This window comes from Haemorhous mexicanus, chromosome 34 (genome assembly GCF_027477595.1).
Source record: "Haemorhous mexicanus isolate bHaeMex1 chromosome 34, bHaeMex1.pri, whole genome shotgun sequence".
Lineage (NCBI taxonomy): Eukaryota > Metazoa > Chordata > Aves > Passeriformes > Fringillidae > Haemorhous > Haemorhous mexicanus.
The window spans coordinates 349,831-365,636 of NC_082374.1; the positions used below are offsets into that span (position 1 = coordinate 349,831).

The 15,806-nt window shown below is 65.7% G+C and overlaps 2 protein-coding genes across 2 annotated transcripts; both read left to right on the top strand.

The window, feature by feature from the left end:
- Positions 1-3,065: 3,065 nt before the first annotated feature.
- On the top strand, positions 3,066-9,446 carry HOOK2 (hook microtubule tethering protein 2). The gene is made up of 21 exons (XM_059872069.1): positions 3,066-3,186; positions 3,828-3,913; positions 3,993-4,065; positions 4,585-4,635; positions 4,770-4,902; positions 4,974-5,041; positions 5,335-5,397; positions 5,482-5,559; positions 5,764-5,912; positions 5,983-6,123; positions 6,951-7,152; positions 7,280-7,390; positions 7,468-7,555; positions 7,773-7,842; positions 7,926-7,994; positions 8,094-8,151; positions 8,330-8,361; positions 8,441-8,496; positions 8,731-8,873; positions 8,951-9,022; positions 9,096-9,446. Exons 1-21 carry the CDS (start codon positions 3,145-3,147, stop codon positions 9,237-9,239), a joined length of 1,929 nt encoding a protein of 642 aa, XP_059728052.1. The 5' UTR covers positions 3,066-3,144; the 3' UTR covers positions 9,240-9,446.
- A 1,142-nt stretch (positions 9,447-10,588) lies between these two features.
- Positions 10,589-15,665, top strand: CDC37 (cell division cycle 37, HSP90 cochaperone). The gene is made up of 8 exons (XM_059872071.1): positions 10,589-10,763; positions 11,518-11,799; positions 12,027-12,132; positions 12,723-12,838; positions 13,289-13,411; positions 13,951-14,133; positions 14,641-14,712; positions 15,186-15,665. The coding sequence occupies exons 1-8, from the start codon at positions 10,662-10,664 to the stop codon at positions 15,351-15,353; spliced, it is 1,152 nt and encodes a 383-aa protein (XP_059728054.1). The 5' UTR covers positions 10,589-10,661; the 3' UTR covers positions 15,354-15,665.
- The last annotated feature ends 141 nt before the right edge of the window (positions 15,666-15,806 follow it).

The window sequence follows — 15,806 nt, forward strand, 5'->3', positions numbered from 1 at the left end:
TCCCCGGTTTGGAGGGGCCCGACCCCTCCCCGAGAACCGGGGGGTCCCCAGGCCCAGCTGGGGGGGCTCCAGGCCCTCTTTGGGGGTCCCCACGCACCCCCCAGGCCCCGTTCCCGCCGGTCCCGAGGGTCCTGCCCTGGGGGGCGTGGGGTGGTCCTGCCGGTCCCTTCAGGGCGGTCCGTTACCGGGTGGCCCAGCCCGGGAGTCCCTTCAGGGGTCCCCAGCCCCTCCAGGTCCACGTTGGGGGGGGGGTCTCTCGTGCGGTGCCCCCCTCGCTGAGCCCACGGGGGCCGTGTCCGTGGGGGTCCCACGCAGCATCCCGGTGCCTCCGTGTCCGTGGGGGTCCCACGGAGCATCCCAGTGTCCTGCCGCTCCGTGCCCAGCCGGGAGCGGGGGTCGCCCCCCGGGGAAGGAGCCGGCGCTGCCCCGGAGCCCCCTCGGTGCCGGTTCTAGAAGCCGAGCGCGGCTCCGGGGGGCAGCGGGCAGCCCGAGCCCGCGTGGTCCCGCACGGAGCCGCGGAGCCGCCGCACCTGGGCCCGCAGCACGGCCGCCGTGTCCGCCAGCTCGGCGTTCTGCGCGCGGAGCCCCCGGACGCGCTGCTCCAGCCGCGCGATCCGCTCCAGCTTCCGCCGCCGGCACCGGCTCGCCGCCAGCCGGTTCCGCAGCCTCCGCCGCTCCGCCTGCAGCCGCTCCGGGGAGTCCGGGCCCGGCTCCGCCGCCTCCGCCTCCGCTCCGGGGACCCCCGGGAAGGGTCCCCCCATGCCCGCCGCCGCCGCCGTGGTCGTTAGTGCCGGCGGCTCCGGGAGCGCCACGTTGGGCGGCCCCGGTTGGTGCAGCTCGTCCAGCGCTTGGGCGAAGCTGCCGCTGAAAGCGTCGCGCTCGCCGGGACCGGGGTAGAAGAAGCCGCCGGTGGCGGCGCCGCTGCCGAAGAAGGCTCCGTCGGGGCACGGCGCCGGTTTGAGGCCGCGGAAGGGCTCCTGCGGGGCGCCCTGCGGCAGCGGCCCCGGTAAGGCGCCGTAGTCGGGCTCGGCGCGGCAGAAGCCGCCCGGGAAGGGCGCGGGGCGGTAGAACGGCGGCTCCATCCGGGAGCGGCGGGACTCGAACCCGCGGCCCCGCGCGGCCCCGCGCCTTTATGGCCGCGCGCGGCGGAAACGCGCCGCCATTGGCTGGGGGGGCGGAGGACACGCCCCTTCCACAGGGACCCGCCCCCTCCTGCACGGACACGCCCATTTCAGCATAGACACGCCCCCAGCGGGAAGGGGGCGGGGCCTGGGAGCATTTGGGGGGCACAGGTGGGGAAAGGGGAGGACAGGTGAGGAGGGGGGGGACAGGTGAGCAAAGGAAGGGCCAGGTGAGGAGAGGGGGCCCGGTGGGAGCAAGGAGAGGTCGGGTGAGGTCAAAGGAAGGGGCAGGTGAGCAGGAGTGGGCTCAGGGGTGACAAGCAGGCCGAGCGTGCAAAGGGGAGACAGGTGAGCGCCAGGGGGGACACAGGTGTGCAAGGGGGGCACAGGTGTGTGCCAGGGGGTCACGTGCCAGGCCACCCACACGCGTGTCGCCTCCTGAGCTCACACCTGTGTCCTTGTGTCCCCTCTGTGTCCCCATGTGAGTTACGTGAGGCACCCCAGAACCCCCCAAAATCACCTCAGGACCCCCCCTAACCACCCCAAAAAGGTCCTGGGACCCCCGGTGGCCGCAGCCAGGGCTGGGGGGCTGTGCCCAGGTGTGTCCCCAGTGTGTCCCCACGTGTCCCTGCCCGCACAGGGGTGTGCACGTGCTGGGGGAGGGACACAGGGGTCCCCGGGACTTCCCGGGGGGGACAGGCCCCTCCTCCCCTCCCGCATTTGAGGGGATTTTAGGGGATTTTGGGGCTGGGTTTTCCCTCCTGACTTCTCCTTCCCCGTGACTCAGGCCGATCCCGCCGTGACCTCCCGGTGTCACCCCCGAAGTGACCCCCCCCCCGGGGGGGACACGGCTCCAGGGAGGCACTGGGGGGTTCGGGGGGCACTGGGGAGGGGTCCCGCTCCAAGGGAGGCCTCGGGGTGTCCCCCCCCCCCACAATGTGACTTTTGGGGGCCCCAACGGCCCCAACCGCCACCGGGGTTTCAGGCTGGGAGGGCCCGGATGTCCGGGGGGGGCACGGCACCGGCGGGGGAGGGCCCAGGGCCAAACTGGGAGCACTGGGAGGGTGCTGGGGTGACACTGGGGGGGCTTGGGCCTATACTGGGGGCACTGGGATGTCCCCAGGGCCGTACTGGGAGTACTGGGGGGGTTCCAGATTCAACTGGGAGCACTGGGATGCCCTCGCAGCTATACTGGGGGCACTGGGATGTCCCCCAGACCATACTGGGGGCACTGGGATGTCCCCACAGCCATACTGGGGGCACTGGGGGGGGGGGTTCCAGCACCTTACTGGGGGCACTGGGATGCCCCCACAGCCATACTGGGAGCACTGGGATGCCCCCCAGACCATACTGGGGGCACTGGGATGCCCCCCAGACCATACTGGGGGCACTGGGATGTCCCCACAGCCATACTGGGAGCACTGGGATGTCCCCACAGCCATACTGGGGGCACTGGGAGGGGTTCCAGCACCTTACTGGGAGCACTGGGATGCCCCCCCAGACCATACTGGGAGCACTGGGATGCCCCCCAGACCATACTGGGAGCACCGGGGGGGTTCTGGCCGCCGAGGCCGTCGGGTTCAGCGCTGACGCAGCGCGGGCGTCGCCGCCGCCGCTGCCCCGCGGCGAGAACGGCCCCGCTTGACCCTCCCGGGCCGGCGGGGCCCGGCGGGCGCGGCCGCGGGGGCGGCGGGACGCGGCCGTGACTCACCGGGGGCCGCGCCGGGGCCGCTCAGGGCGCGACTCTATGGCCTTGGCGGACCGCGCTCGGCGCCGCCCGGGGCGTGTCCGCCAGGGGGCGTGGCGCGCGGGTGTGGCCGCTCTATGCCCGTCTCTGTGGCCGGAGGGAGGCGGAAGGGGCGCGGCCGGAAGTGGGCAGGTGCGGCCGCTCTAGGTGCGACTCTGTGGTCCGGAGGCCGCGGCGGGTGTGGCGGGCGGGGGGGGCGGGGCCAGGTGCGGCCGCTCCGGGCGCGGCTCGGTGCCCCTGGAGGACCGGCCGGTGTCCCTGGAGGACCGGCCGGACATGGCGGCGGGGCGGGACGCGTGCGGGGCGCTGCTCACCTGGGTAAGGGGGGCGGGACCCCCCCGGGACCCCCCGGTTCAAGCGGGACCCCCCCCCGTGCTCGGGGATCGGCACCGGGACCCCCCCGGGACCACCCCGGGAGCCCCGGGCGCTTCCTGCGGCTTCGGGAGCTTTGGTGGCCCCGGGGCACCTGTGACCCCCCGGGACCCCCTGACGCCCCCATGACCCCTGTCACCCCCCCAGGTCCCTGTCACCCCCCCGCCGGTGACCTTTGTCCGCCCCCAGGGACGTGTCCGAGCCCTTGTGACCTCCCCGCCCTTTGTCCCTGTCCCAGCGCCCTTTGCCCCCTCCCCAAATTCAGGTGTTTTTTTTTTTTGGGGGGGGTGATCCCTACCCCGCTCTGGGCCCCCCCAGTGGGTCTGGGGGGGCTCTGGGGGGGTTGTGGGGTGCCCTGACCCCCACATTGTGCAGCCGTCCGGGGGTTTTGGGGTGTCCCTGGTCTCCCGGGGGGGCTCCTTGGGCTTTTGGGGTGTCCCTGACCCCCCGGGGGGGCTGTTCGGGGCTGTTTTGGGGTGTCCCCGGTTTTGGGGTGTCCCTGACCCCCCGGGGGGGCTGTTTGGGGCTGTTTTGGGGTGTGCCCGGTTTTGGGGTGTCCCTGACGCCCCCCTTGCCCCCTCCCCCAGCTGCAGACCTTTGACCCCCCCTCTCCGTGCGCGGCCCCCCCGGACCTGGCCAGCGGGGTGACCCTGGCGCACGTCCTGCACAGAATGTGAGTTATTGGGGGGGCGGGGACCCCGGGATTTGGGAACCCCCGGAGGGGCCCGGGCTGACTTTGGGGACCCCCCCAGTGACCCCTCCTGGTTCGATGAGACGTGGCTGGGCCGGATCCGGGGGGACACCGAGGGCAGCGCGCGCCTCAAGGTGGGGGGGCGGCGTGATTTGGGGTGGGGGGGGGTTTTGGGGGGTCAGAATCTGGGGTTCGCTTTGGGGGGGCGGCGTGATTTGGGGTGGGAGGGGGTCTTTGGGGGGTCAGAATCTGGGGTTCGCTTTGGGGGGGCGGCGTGATTTGGGGTGGGGGGGTCACGATGTGAGGCTCCTTTTGGGGGGTGGGCGCTGGTTTGGGGGAATTTTTTTGGGGGGGCAGATTAAGGAGGGTTGGGTTTTGCAGGGCTGATTTTGGGGAGTGATTTTGGGGTCCTGGTTTTGGGGAGGCTTTTGCGGGGACGTTTGGGGAGGACTGATTTGGGGGGGCTTTTGGGGGGCTTTTGGGGGACATTGATTTTTGTGGTGACAGCTTTGGGGGGGCCTTTTTGGGAGGCCAGTTTTGGGGGTCTTTGGGGAGAGCCTGTTTTGGGGTACCCAAGGAGCATGGCAGTGGGGGTGGGAGCAGAATTTGGGGGTTTTGGGGGGGGGGTTCCCACCTTGTGCCCCCCTCCCCAGGTGAACAACCTGCGCCAGGTGCTGCAGAGCGTGCTGGAGTACTGGCAGGATGTGAGTGGGGGGGGGGTCCCATCTTTAAAGACCCCCTTGTTTTGGGTCGGGGGGCTCCCCTGGGCTTTGGGGAGTCCCTGAGGGTGGGGGGCTCCCCGGGGCGGGGGGCTCTGACGCCGGGCCCCCTCCCCAAGGTGCTGGGCCAGGCCGTGGCGGAGCAGCACGTGCCGGAGGTGGCGGCGGCCGCCCGGCACGGCGACCCCGAGCAACTGGGCAAACTGGTGAGACTGGTGCTGGGCTGCGCCGTCAGCTGCGAGCGCCGGGAAGGTGGGTGCGGGACCGGGGGGGCCTGGGACCCCCCAGAAACGCCCCCCTGACCCCCCAAAATCGCCCCCCAGAGCACATCCAGCGCATCATGACGCTGGAGGAGTCGGTGCAGCACGAGGTGATGACGGCCATCCAGGAGGTGGGAGCACCTGGGGGGTCCCTGGGGAGGGTCGGGGGTCCCTGGGGGTTTTGGGGGGTCCCTGGGGAGGGTTGGGGGTCCCTGAGGGTTTTTGGGGGGTCCCTGGGGGGCGTGGGGGATGATTTTGGGGGGGTTTCCTGTGGAAGGTCACTGCGTGTTGGGTTTGGGGACAGTTTGGGACCACAGGGCTTGGAGGGTCTCGGGGGAGTTTTGGGGACCCCCTGGGGTTTTTGGGGAGCCTGAAGCCCCCCCTGAGCCCCCCCCCAACCCCAATTTCTCCCTCCCTGTGGCAGCTCTTGGATCCAGAGCCGTCGGAGCCGATGGCGGCTGAGACCTACGGGAACTTCGACACTCAGGTGGGGGGGGGGGCAGATTTTGGGGTGTCTCGGGGGGAACTTGGGGGGATCAGGGTTTGTCTGAGCCCCCCTGTGCCCCCCCAGTCCCGCCGCTATTACTTCTTGAGCCAGGAGCCCCCCGAGGAGGGGTCGGGGCAGCGCTGCCGCGAGCTGGAGCAGCAGGTGAGGCCTGGAGGCACCTGGGGGCACCCCTGGAGTCACCTGGGGGCGCCCCAAATCCTGGGTCCCCCCAGGTTCCACCCGAGGGGGAGCGGGAGGGGATTGTCCGTCAGCTCATGTGAGCAGTGGCACACCTGGGAGGGAACCCTGCACACCTGGGGGGGGTCCCGCGGCCCGGTGCCCCTCCCGCACACCTGGGCGCCGCAGGTGGCCACGCTGCTGGAGGAGAAGGGACACCTGGCCGCCGAGAACCGCGCGCTGCGCGAGCAGCTCGAGGCCGACGGCGCCGGCGCCGCCGCCAAGAAGCTGCTGCGGCTGCAGACGCAGGTGGAGGAGCTGCAGGAGGAGAATTACAGGTGAGGCCTCGCCCCCTGCGGCGCCCCCCTCACCTGCAGCCCTCACCTGAGGCCGGGGGTGCCGTTGCAGGCTGGAGAGCGGCAGGGAGGAGCTGCGGGCGCGCTGCTCGCGGCTGGAGCAGGAGGCGCGGGGGCTGCAGGCGCGGGCGCAGGAGCTGAGCGGGCTGGCCGGGGAGGCGCGGGCACTGCGCGACGAGATGGACCTGCTCAGGTGAGCTGGGCACCTACCAAGGTGAGCCCAGATGGACCTGCTCAGGTGAGCTGGGCACCTACCAAGGTGAGCCCACATGGACCTGCTCAGGTGAGCTGGGCACCTACCAAGGTGAGCCCAGATGGACCTGCTCAGGTGAGCTGGGCACCTACCAAGGTGAGCCCAGATGGACCTGCTCAGGTGAGCTGGGCACCTAGCAAGGTGAGCCCAGATGGACCTGCTCAGGTGAGCTGGGCACCTACCAGGTGAGCCCACATGGACCTGCTCAGGTGAGCTGGGCACCTACCAAGGTGAGCCCAGATGGACCTGCTCAGGTGAGCTGGGCACCTACCAAGGTGAGCCCAGATGGACCTGCTCAGGTGAGCTGGGCACCTAGCAAGGTGAGCCCAGATGGACCTGCTCAGGTGAGCTGGGCACCTAGCAAGGTGAGCCCAGATGGACCTGCTCAGGTGAGCTGGGCACCTACAAAGGTGAGCCAAAAGGCACTTGCTCAGGTGAGCCAGGGTACCTGTTTAGGTGAACCAAGGCACCTGTTCAGGTGAGCCAGGACGCCTGCTCAGGTGACCCCACATGGATCTGCTCAGGTGAGCCAGGGCACTTGTTCAGGTAAACTGGGCACCTGCTCAGGCGAGCTTAGATAGACCTGCTCAGGTAAACTGGCCACCTGCTCAGGTGAGCCTGGGGGCTCCTGGGAGGCTCTACCTCCCGCAGTGTCACCATAAGAGCAGTGCCAGCACAGGCAGCTGGCCGCGTGTTGGGGCTCAGGTGTGGCGCACCTGGGCTCAGGTGCTGCGGGACGTCACCGTGCCCACTGTGCCTGTCCCCAGGGCATCGTCAGCACGGGCGGGGCGGCTGGAGGCGGCGGTGGCCACGTACCGGGGCCGGGCGGCGGCGGCGGGCGAGCTGCGGCGCTGGGCACGGGCGCTGGAGGAGCGCCACGCCGCCCAGGTGCGCCGCGCCGCGCACCTGCAGCAGCAGCTGGGCCGCGCCCAGGCCGGCTGCGCGCAGCTGGAGGCCGCCCGCAAGCAGGTGAGGGGGTGCGGGCAGGTGGCCACGGTGGCCGTGTCCCCGTGCCCAGGGGTGTCCCCGTGCCTGGGGGTGTCCCCGTGCCCGGGGGTGTCCCCATGCCCGGGGGTGTCACCGTGTCCCCGCGCAGGTGGAGGAGCTCAGCGGGCAGCAGGCAGAGGCAGCGCTGAGGGCCGAGAAGTGGCACCTGGAGTTCCGGCACCTGCAGGAGCGATTCGAGGCCCTGAGCCAGGAGAAGGAGGTAGGTGAGGCTGGGGACGCACGTGGGGCACACCCGGGGCGCACCTGGGGCACACCTGAGCCCCCTGTGCCCCGCAGAGGCTGCTGGAGGAGCGGGACGCGCTGCGCGAGGCCAACGAGGAGCTGCGCTGTGTGCAGGTGCAGCAGAGCTACCTGAGCCGGGCAGGTGAGTGCTGGGGGGCACAGAGCACCCCGGCAGGTGACAGAACACCTGGGCAGGCGGGGACACGCTCCTGAGCCAGCACAATGCTCGCAGGGGACACCAGAGAGCCCCACTTTGGGCTGCGGGCTTTGGGGGGCTCCAGGGGGTTTGGGTGGGCAGGGCACAATTTTGGGGTGTCACCTGCTGTGCCCATACCCAAAATCCATCCTTACCCCCCCAGACGCAGGGCTGGAGGGGGGCCCAGCCCCTCCCCAGAATCTGGCGGCTGAGATCCTTCCTGCAGAGCTCAGGTGAGTCCATGGAGATGTCCAAAAACACAGATGGGGTCCGTTTGCTGTGGGGCCCCCCACGAGCACCCCGGTGTCCCCCGCAGGGACACGGTGACGCGGCTGCGGCGCGAGAACCGACGGCTGCGGCTGCAGCGGGACCAGCTCCGCCACAGGTGGGGGAACTGGGGGGTCTGGGGGTCCTCAAAAGACCCCTGAGACCCCCCCAGTTCCTAACGAGCCCCCCAATCCCTAATGGCCCCCCACACCTGCAGGCTGGAGGCCGCAGAGGCAGCCGAGCCTCGGACAGCGCAGGGGAGGCCCCAGGAGGAGGTGAGGGGGGGACCAGGGAGGTTTTGGGGGGGGGGTCTCTCAACACCAAGGGGGGGTCCCCAGTTCATTGTGCGGGTCTCGGTGTCTTGGGGAGGGTCTCAGTGTTTTGGGTGGGGGGCAGGTTTTATTAGGGGTATTTCAGAGTTCCTGCTTCACAAACTTTCTCACTTCCCCCCAGCTGGTGCTGCTGGAGGAGTCCCCCGAGGACCTGTGAGTTTTTGGGGGGTAGGGGGAATCTGGGGAGCCCTCCCAGCATCCCCCACCTGTGACCACCCCCTGCCTCCCCCAGGGATGAGCTGCCAGAGGGAGAGGAGGAGGAGGAAGATCTGGAGCTCTCCAGGGCTGGTATGAAGGGGTCTGGAGTGGGCATCAGAATTTGGGGAGGGGCCAGGGTGTGGGGAATCCTGGGGGAAAAATCTTGGGGTACCCCAGATTGGGGTTTGTATAGGGATCCTGGGGGGTGATGTCTGCAGGGAGGGGGCAGGAGATGAGCTGTGCCTCAGTTTCCCCATGAAGATTTGGATGGGTTTGGGGGTCCTTCCTGGCTAACCTCCCTCTTTGTTCCTGCTGTGGGATCAGGATTTAGAGGTTCCACGAGGTCGCCCCCCCAGAAGCCCTCAGCACCCCTTGGGGACCGCCCTGGGACTCCCCCCCTGGCCCCCGTCCTGCAGCTGCTGCGGAACCAGCTGCAGGAGAAGGACGCGCTGATCCGGCACCTGGAGGTGAGGGGTTAACCACCCTGGTTTGGGGGGGTCCCGGGGGTCTCCATCCCCAGCTGAGCCCCCCCGATCACCCCCAGAACGACTGGGAGCGCAGCCGGGCGCAGCGGGAGCGCGAGGAGCGGCTGCTGGTCACTGCCTGGTACAACATGGTGAGCGCGGGGCCGCGGGGACGGACAGCCCCGGGACCCCCCGGGAGCCCCGGTAACCCCCGTGTCCCCTCAGGGGCTGGCGCTGCAGCGGCACGAGGGCGGCGCGGCGGCGCGGGCCGGCCCCGGCTGCGCTCAGTCCTTCCTGGCCCAGCAGCGCCTGGCCACAGCGGCGCGGCGGGCGCGGGCCCCTCACGGCCGCGCCGCCTCCTCCAGCTGAGGGGGTCCCCAGACACCCCAGACCCCCTCGCTCTGGGCTGGCCCCGCTCCAAACACTACAAACCTGAGCTCCCCGCCTCGTTCTGGGGGGCCTGGACCTTGCCCCCGTACCTTTTGGGGGAATTTTAGCACTTCTATTTTTGTAGCTGATTTCAGGGGGGGTCGTGTGTTACCTCCATAAAATCTTCTAATAAAGCCTCAGGACTCAGTGCTGGAGATTTGTTATGGGGGGATATTGGGGGGCTGAGCTGTTTGTGGGGTGTTTTGGGTGTTTTAAACCACGGGGGTCGGTGCTGGGGGGCAGCAGAGGTGGGTGAGTACCCTACAAATTACTTTGGTTTTGCCTTTTGCCCCTCGCCTTTCCCGCCCTTTTTCCCCTCACGTTTCCTGCCCTTTTTCCCCTCGCCTTTCCCGCCCTTTTTCCCCTCACGTTTCCCGCCCTTTTTCCCCTCGCCTTTCCCGCCCTTTTTCCCCTCACGTTTCCTGCCCTTTTTCCCCTCAGATTTCCCGCCCTTTTTCCCCTCACGTTTCCCGCCTTTTTTCTCCCTCACATTTCCTGCACTTTTCCCCTCATAATTAAGGGAACTCCTTTAGTTAAACCCTTTGAAATTATGAGAAATGGATTTTGCCCCCTCAATTTAAGCCTTAAAAATGGAAAAAGGGGTTCCTTCTATGTTTAGAGCCCTAAACTTATCAATAAAGGGGGTTTCCTCCCAAAATAAAAATGGTGAAAAACCTGGAGTTTCCCTCAATTTAAACCCTTGAAATGTAGGATCCTACTCAATTTAAAATTTTTTATGGAATTTTCTCTCAATTTAACCTCCCAAGAGACTTCCTCCTCCCTTTACTGGTGTTCCCTCAAGAAACACCATTTCTGGGGCTTTTTGACACTATTTTCCCTATCAGGTTCCTTAAACCAGAGGGCCCTTGTTGATGGAACTCTTAAAACGGCCCCTAAAGAGGCTTCTTTCAATTTAAACCCTTAAAAACGACGGAAAACAGAGATTCCTCCTCAATTTATCTATTTAAACAAGGAAAAAGTTGGATTTGTTCTTACCTAAATCCCTAAAATAATAGGAAGTAGTGATTCCTAGTCAATTAAACCTCTTCAAATCATGGAGGAGGCATACTTTTCCTTCAGTTTAAACCTTTAAAATAGTTGAAAAGACGCTATTCCTTTGATTACCTCCCTTAGACCCGCGGGTGAAGCGCTCTGTACGGACACGGCGCGTGTGGGGGTGTTCGTGTCTCTTTAAGTCCGCCGCCATCTTTGAACCGGCCGCGGCAGCTTCACGCGCGCTCTGCGCGGGCTCAGGAGGGCCGGCGCGGCTCCGGAAGTGCGTCAGGCGCGGGCGGAAGTGCGTCAGGCGCGGGCGGAAGCGGCCGTGCCGGGCGGGTGGCGGAGGGTCGCGGCGGCCGCGCCATGGTGGATTACAGCGTGTGGGACCACATCGAGGTCTCGGACGATGAGGACGAGACTCACCCCAACATCGACACCGCCAGCCTCTTCCGATGGCGGCATCAGGTGCGGCTCGGCCGCCCCGCCGCGCCCCCGGGGCCTGGCGCTCCGCGCGAGGCCCGTTCCCATGGCGACCGGGCCCGGGGTTCCCGGGGGGACGGGGGAGGCGGGGAGCGGGGCTTCGGTTGTTCGTGGGACCCCCGTGGGGCGGGGGGCTCTCGGAACGGGGAAGAGGTGGCGTTCTCCTGTTCCCAGCTCCGGGGGCCGCCGTGGGGCGGGGGCTCCCCGCGTTCCGGTGGGCTCATCCCGGGGCACCCCAATTTCTGTGCCCCCATCTCAGAGCACCCCATTCCGTGTCCCCCCATCCCAGAAAACCCCATTCCCTGTGCCCCCATTCCCTGTCCCCATCCCAGGGCACCCCATCCAGGACCCCCCATACCCACCCCAAATCCACCCCAAACCCACCCCAATTCCACCCTAAATTCATGCCAAATCCACCCCAAAATTCACCCCAAATATGAATTTGGGGTTCCTGTGCCCAGGACACCCCGTTCCCTGTACCCCCCACCCTAGGACACCCCATCCTTGTGCCCCCCGTTCCCCCATCCCTGCCCCGCCCAGGGGCCTCTCCTTCCCTTGGGAAGCCCCTCGGGGGGCTCAGCCCCCCCAGACCCCTCTGTGTGCCCCGGGGTGGGGCAGTGACACCTCCAAGGGACCCCCAGAGCTGCCCCCCAAGTCCCCAGGGAAAAGCTGCTCCCTCCCCACCCAGCAGAGCCGGGGTGGCAGAGTGGGGGGCTGCAGCTCCGTGGGTGCCCCCCAGGCCCGCGTGGAGCGCATGGAGCAGTTCCAGAAGGAGAAGGACGAGCTGGATAAAGGCTGCCGCGAGTGCAAGCGCAAGCTGGCCGAGTGCCAGAAGAGGATGAAGGAGCTGGAGCTGGCCGAGCCCGAGAGCGGGAGGGGGGAGCTGGAGAAGCTCCAGGCCGAGGCCCAGCAGCTGAGGAACGAGGAGAAGAGCTGGGAGAGCAAGCTGGATGAGCTGAGGAAGAAGGAGAAGAACATGCCCTGGAACGTGGACACGCTCAGCAAGGACGGCTTCAGCAAGGTGGGGTTTGGGGAGGAAACACCCCAAAAAACTGGCCCAAAATCCTTGAGGGGTCCCCGAAAAACCGACCCCAAATCCATGAGGGGCTCCCCAAAAAGCTGCCCCCTAATCCGTGAGGGGCCTCCCAAAAATCTGACCCCAAATCAGTCAGGACCCCCCCAAAAAACCAGCCCCAAATCCGTGAGGTTTCCCCCCAAACCGTTCCCTGTGTTCCTTCGGGTCCCCAGAGCGTTTTCAACGTGAAGCCCGAGGAGAAGGAGGAGACGGAGGAGCAGAAGGAGAAGAAGCACAAAACCTTCGTGGAGCGATACGAGAAGCAGATCAAACACTTTGGTGAGGGTCTGGGGGGCTTTGGGGGGCTGGGAGCAGCTTTTGGGGGTCTCCAGGCTTGGGAACCCCCCTTGTGCTGGGAGCACCCTGGAATCCACTCACTCTGCTGGAAATGGAGGATTTTGTGTGGTTTTCCCATTTTTTCCCCTCTGAAGCAGAGTTTAGGGGGGTTTTGGGGAGCTGGGAGCAGCTTTTGGGGGTCTCCAGGCTTGGGAACCCCCCCTTGTGCTGGGAGCACCCTGGAATCCACTCACTCTGCTGGAAATGGAGGATTTTGTGTGATTTTCCCATTTTTTCCCCTCTGAAGCAGGGTTTAGGGGGGCTTTGGGGAGCTGGGAGCAGCTTTTTGGGGGTCTCCAATCTTGGGAACCCCTCTCCCTGTGCTGGGAGCACCCTGGAATCCACTCACTCTGCTGGAAATGGAGGATTTTGTGTGGTTTCCCCATTTTCCCCCCTCTGAAGCACAGTTTTGGGGCAGTTCAGTTAAATTTCAGGAGGAGGTGCCCTCCCTCGTGCCCACCCTGCTCCTGAGGGGCTCAGAGGGGGTTCCCTCATTAAGGACAGGAGGGTGAGTCCCCCTGTGCTGCTGGCAGGGATGCTGAGGCGCTGGGATGACAGCCAGAAGTACCTGTCAGACAACCCTCACCTGGTCTGCGAGGAGACAGCCAACTACCTGGTCATCTGGTGCATCGACCTGGAGGTGGAGGAGGTGAGGAGTCGGGGGGAAAGTGGGGTAAAATCCCCCTTTTCCAGGCTGCAGCTGCCTGTTCTCACCTCTCTAGGTTTTATCCTGTTTTTCCTGCCAGAAGAATGAGAGGTTTTGGGAATTATAAACAGGAGAGGGGGAAAAAGATCTTTAAACCATCCTATAAAGGCTCCCACGCCTGTTTGGAGAGGAGTTCACCCCCAGGCCCCTCTCCTGCAGCTCCAGGGTTCACCTGGGATGAGGAGCCCAGAAAAAACCAAAGCCTGAGAACTGGGGTTTGATTTGGGATCAAAGAGCTTCTAAAGATCATCAAATCCAACCCAGGGCCCTGAACACACACTCCCAGCCCCTGCAGGGATTCCCTGGCCCAAATCCCCTCTTTCCCCCCCAGAAGGGGTTGGGTGGAGGGGGATTTTGGGCAGTTCTGAGGACTTTGACTCCCTCTTCCCCCAGAAACACGCGCTGATGGAGCAGGTGGCCCACCAGACCATCGTCATGCAGTTCATCCTGGAGCTGGCCAAGAGCCTCAAGGTGGATCCCAGGGCTTGCTTCCGGCAGTTCTTCACCAAAATTAAGGTAAAAATTCCCCCCAGACCCCCCAAAACCCCTCCCTGGGGCCTGGTGCACCCCAGTTTCCACGGGTTTAGCCTCAATGTTTTTTCCTTTTGGTGAGGTTTGACCAGGGGAGGAGTTTGAGGGGGAGAAGGAATAGGGTGGGGGTGGAAAAGGGGGGCTCAGGGGGTGGAATTTGGGGTTTGGGGTTGGAATTGGGGGCTCAGGGGTGGAAATGAAGGTGTGGGATTGGAATTGGGGGTTTAGGGGTGGAATTGGGGGCTCAGGGGCTGCAGATCAGGGATCAGAACCCCACTTTGAGGCACAAACCCCAATTCCCCTTCCTTTACCCCCAATTCCCCTTCCCTTCCACCCCAACTCTCTGGGGACATTCCTGGCTCTGCGGGATGGGACAGGATGGACCCAGGTGGATTTGGGGTGAATTTTGGGATGGGTTTGGGGTGAATTTTGGGGTGGATTTGGGATGGGTTTGGGGGTCGATTTGGGCTGGATTTGGGGGTGGATTTGGGGCTGCATCCCCCCCAAACCCCCTTTGCCCCCAGACGGCAGACCAGCAGTACCTGGAGGGCTTCACGGAGGAGCTGGAGGCGTTCAAGGAGCGCGTGCGGGGCCGGGCGCGGGCGCGGCTGGAGAAGGCGCTGCGCGAGTACGAGGAGGAGGAGCGCCAGAAGCGCCTGGGGCCCGGCGGGCTCGACCCCGTCGAGGTCTACGAGTCCCTGCCCGCCGTGAGTCTGGGGCTAAAACCCTCGGTTTGGGGCATTTCGGGGCTCCCACAAGTGGCTCCCCACTCTGAGGGGGTTTTGGGGTTAAGTCATGAGGTTTTGGGCGTTGGAGGTTTGGGGGATCTTGGTGGGATCGGGTTGGTCCCAGTCAGTCCCAGTGCGGGTCTGGTTTTGAGGCTCAATCCCCCAGTTTTGGGTGGTTTGAGGTTTTGGGGTGTTTCCTTGTGGGGATTGTTGGGTCCCAGTACATCCCAGTCACTCCCAGTACATCCCAGTCACTCCCAGCGTATCCCAGTCACTCCCAGCGTATCCCAGTCACTCCCAGTACATCCCAGTCACTCCCAGTACATCCCAGTCACTCCCAGCGTATCCCAGTCACTCCCAGTACATCCCAGTCACTCCCAGCATATCCCAGTCTCTCCCAGTGTGATCCCAGTCACTCCCAGTACATCCCAGTCACTCCCAGTCCATCCCAGTCGCTCCCCACTGACCAGTCCCTGGGCCCAGCAGGAGCTGCAGAAATGCTTCGATGTCAAAGACGTTCAGATGCTGCAGGACACAATCAGCAAAATGGACCCAACCGTGAGTTTTGTACCCCAAAAACTCCTCGGGAGGGGTCTGAAATCCTTCAGGGGAGCCCCAAATCCCTCGGGCTGTCCCCAAACCCCTCGAGGATGTCCCCAACCTACTCGAGGATGTCCCCAGACCCCTCGGGGTGTCCCCAAACCCCTCGAGGATGTCCCCAAATCCCCCTGGGCTGTCCCCAAACCCCTTGGACTGTCCCCAGACCCCTCGGGGTGTCCCCAGACCCCTCGGGGTGTCCCCAGACCCCTCGAGGATGTCTCCAAATCCCTCGGGCTGTCCCCAAACCCCTCGAGGATGTCCCCAACCTACTCGAGGATGTCCCCAGACCCCTCGGGGTGTCCCCAAACCCCTCGAGGATGTCCCCAAATCCCCCTGGGCTGTCCCCAAACCCCTTGGACTGTCCCCAAACCCCTCGGGGTGTCCCCAGACCCCTCGAGGCTGTCCCCAAACGCCCCGGTGCCCCTTTTCAGGAGGCCAGGTACCACATGCAGCGCTGCATCGACTCGGGGCTCTGGGTGCCCAACGCCAAGGGCGGGGACGGGCCAGAGAGAGGCGCGGGGGAGGCGGCGCTCTACGAGGAGATCAAGAAGGAGGAGATCAAGAAGGAGAACGGCGCCGAGCAGGAGGCCAAGCCCTGAGCAGGGCCACGCCCCCGGAAAAAAAGGCGGAAAAGGTCAAAAAAAAAAAGAAAAAAAAAATACCAAACCAACTCGCCCCGTCAGAAAAGCAGCAAAAGCAGGCGGGGAGGGGTCGTGCCCCACCCCTCCACCCCCGCAGCCCCCTCCCCACTCCCCTCACGCCCCCCCCCCGCGCTTTTCACACCGTAGAGACTTTTGGGGAAGGATTTTGGGAGGTTTGGGCCCCCCCCGGCCCCTCTCCGATGGGTTTGGGGTGCGGGGGGGTCGGAGCCGCGGTGCCAGAGCGGAGAATAAAGAGATTGGAGAAGCTGAGAGTGGCCTGGGGGTCTGGGGGCCTTTGGGGAGAGTTTGGGGGGCTTTAGGGGGCAGGGACGAACCAGAGCCGACCGGGGGCTGCGACCCCCCACAGCCTCCCCCCATCCTGCCAGGGGGGCTTCTGGGGCTCCCCTGATG

Bases quoted from the DNA above. Each gene is read 5' to 3' on its own strand.
- CDC37 (XM_059872071.1), top strand. From the start codon at position 10,662: ATGGTGGATTACAGCGTGTGGGACCACATCGAGGTCTCGGACGATGAG. The intron at 10,764-11,517 runs GTGCGGCTCGGC...GGTGCCCCCCAG, and splicing joins TCTTCCGATGGCGGCATCAG to GCCCGCGTGGAGCGCATGGA. The intron at 13,412-13,950 runs GTAAAAATTCCC...CTTTGCCCCCAG, and splicing joins AGTTCTTCACCAAAATTAAG to ACGGCAGACCAGCAGTACCT.
- HOOK2 (XM_059872069.1), top strand. From the start codon at position 3,145: ATGGCGGCGGGGCGGGACGCGTGCGGGGCGCTGCTCACCTGG. The intron at 7,153-7,279 runs GTGAGGGGGTGC...GTCCCCGCGCAG, and splicing joins TGGAGGCCGCCCGCAAGCAG to GTGGAGGAGCTCAGCGGGCA. The intron at 7,995-8,093 runs GTGGGGGAACTG...CCACACCTGCAG, and splicing joins CGGGACCAGCTCCGCCACAG to GCTGGAGGCCGCAGAGGCAG.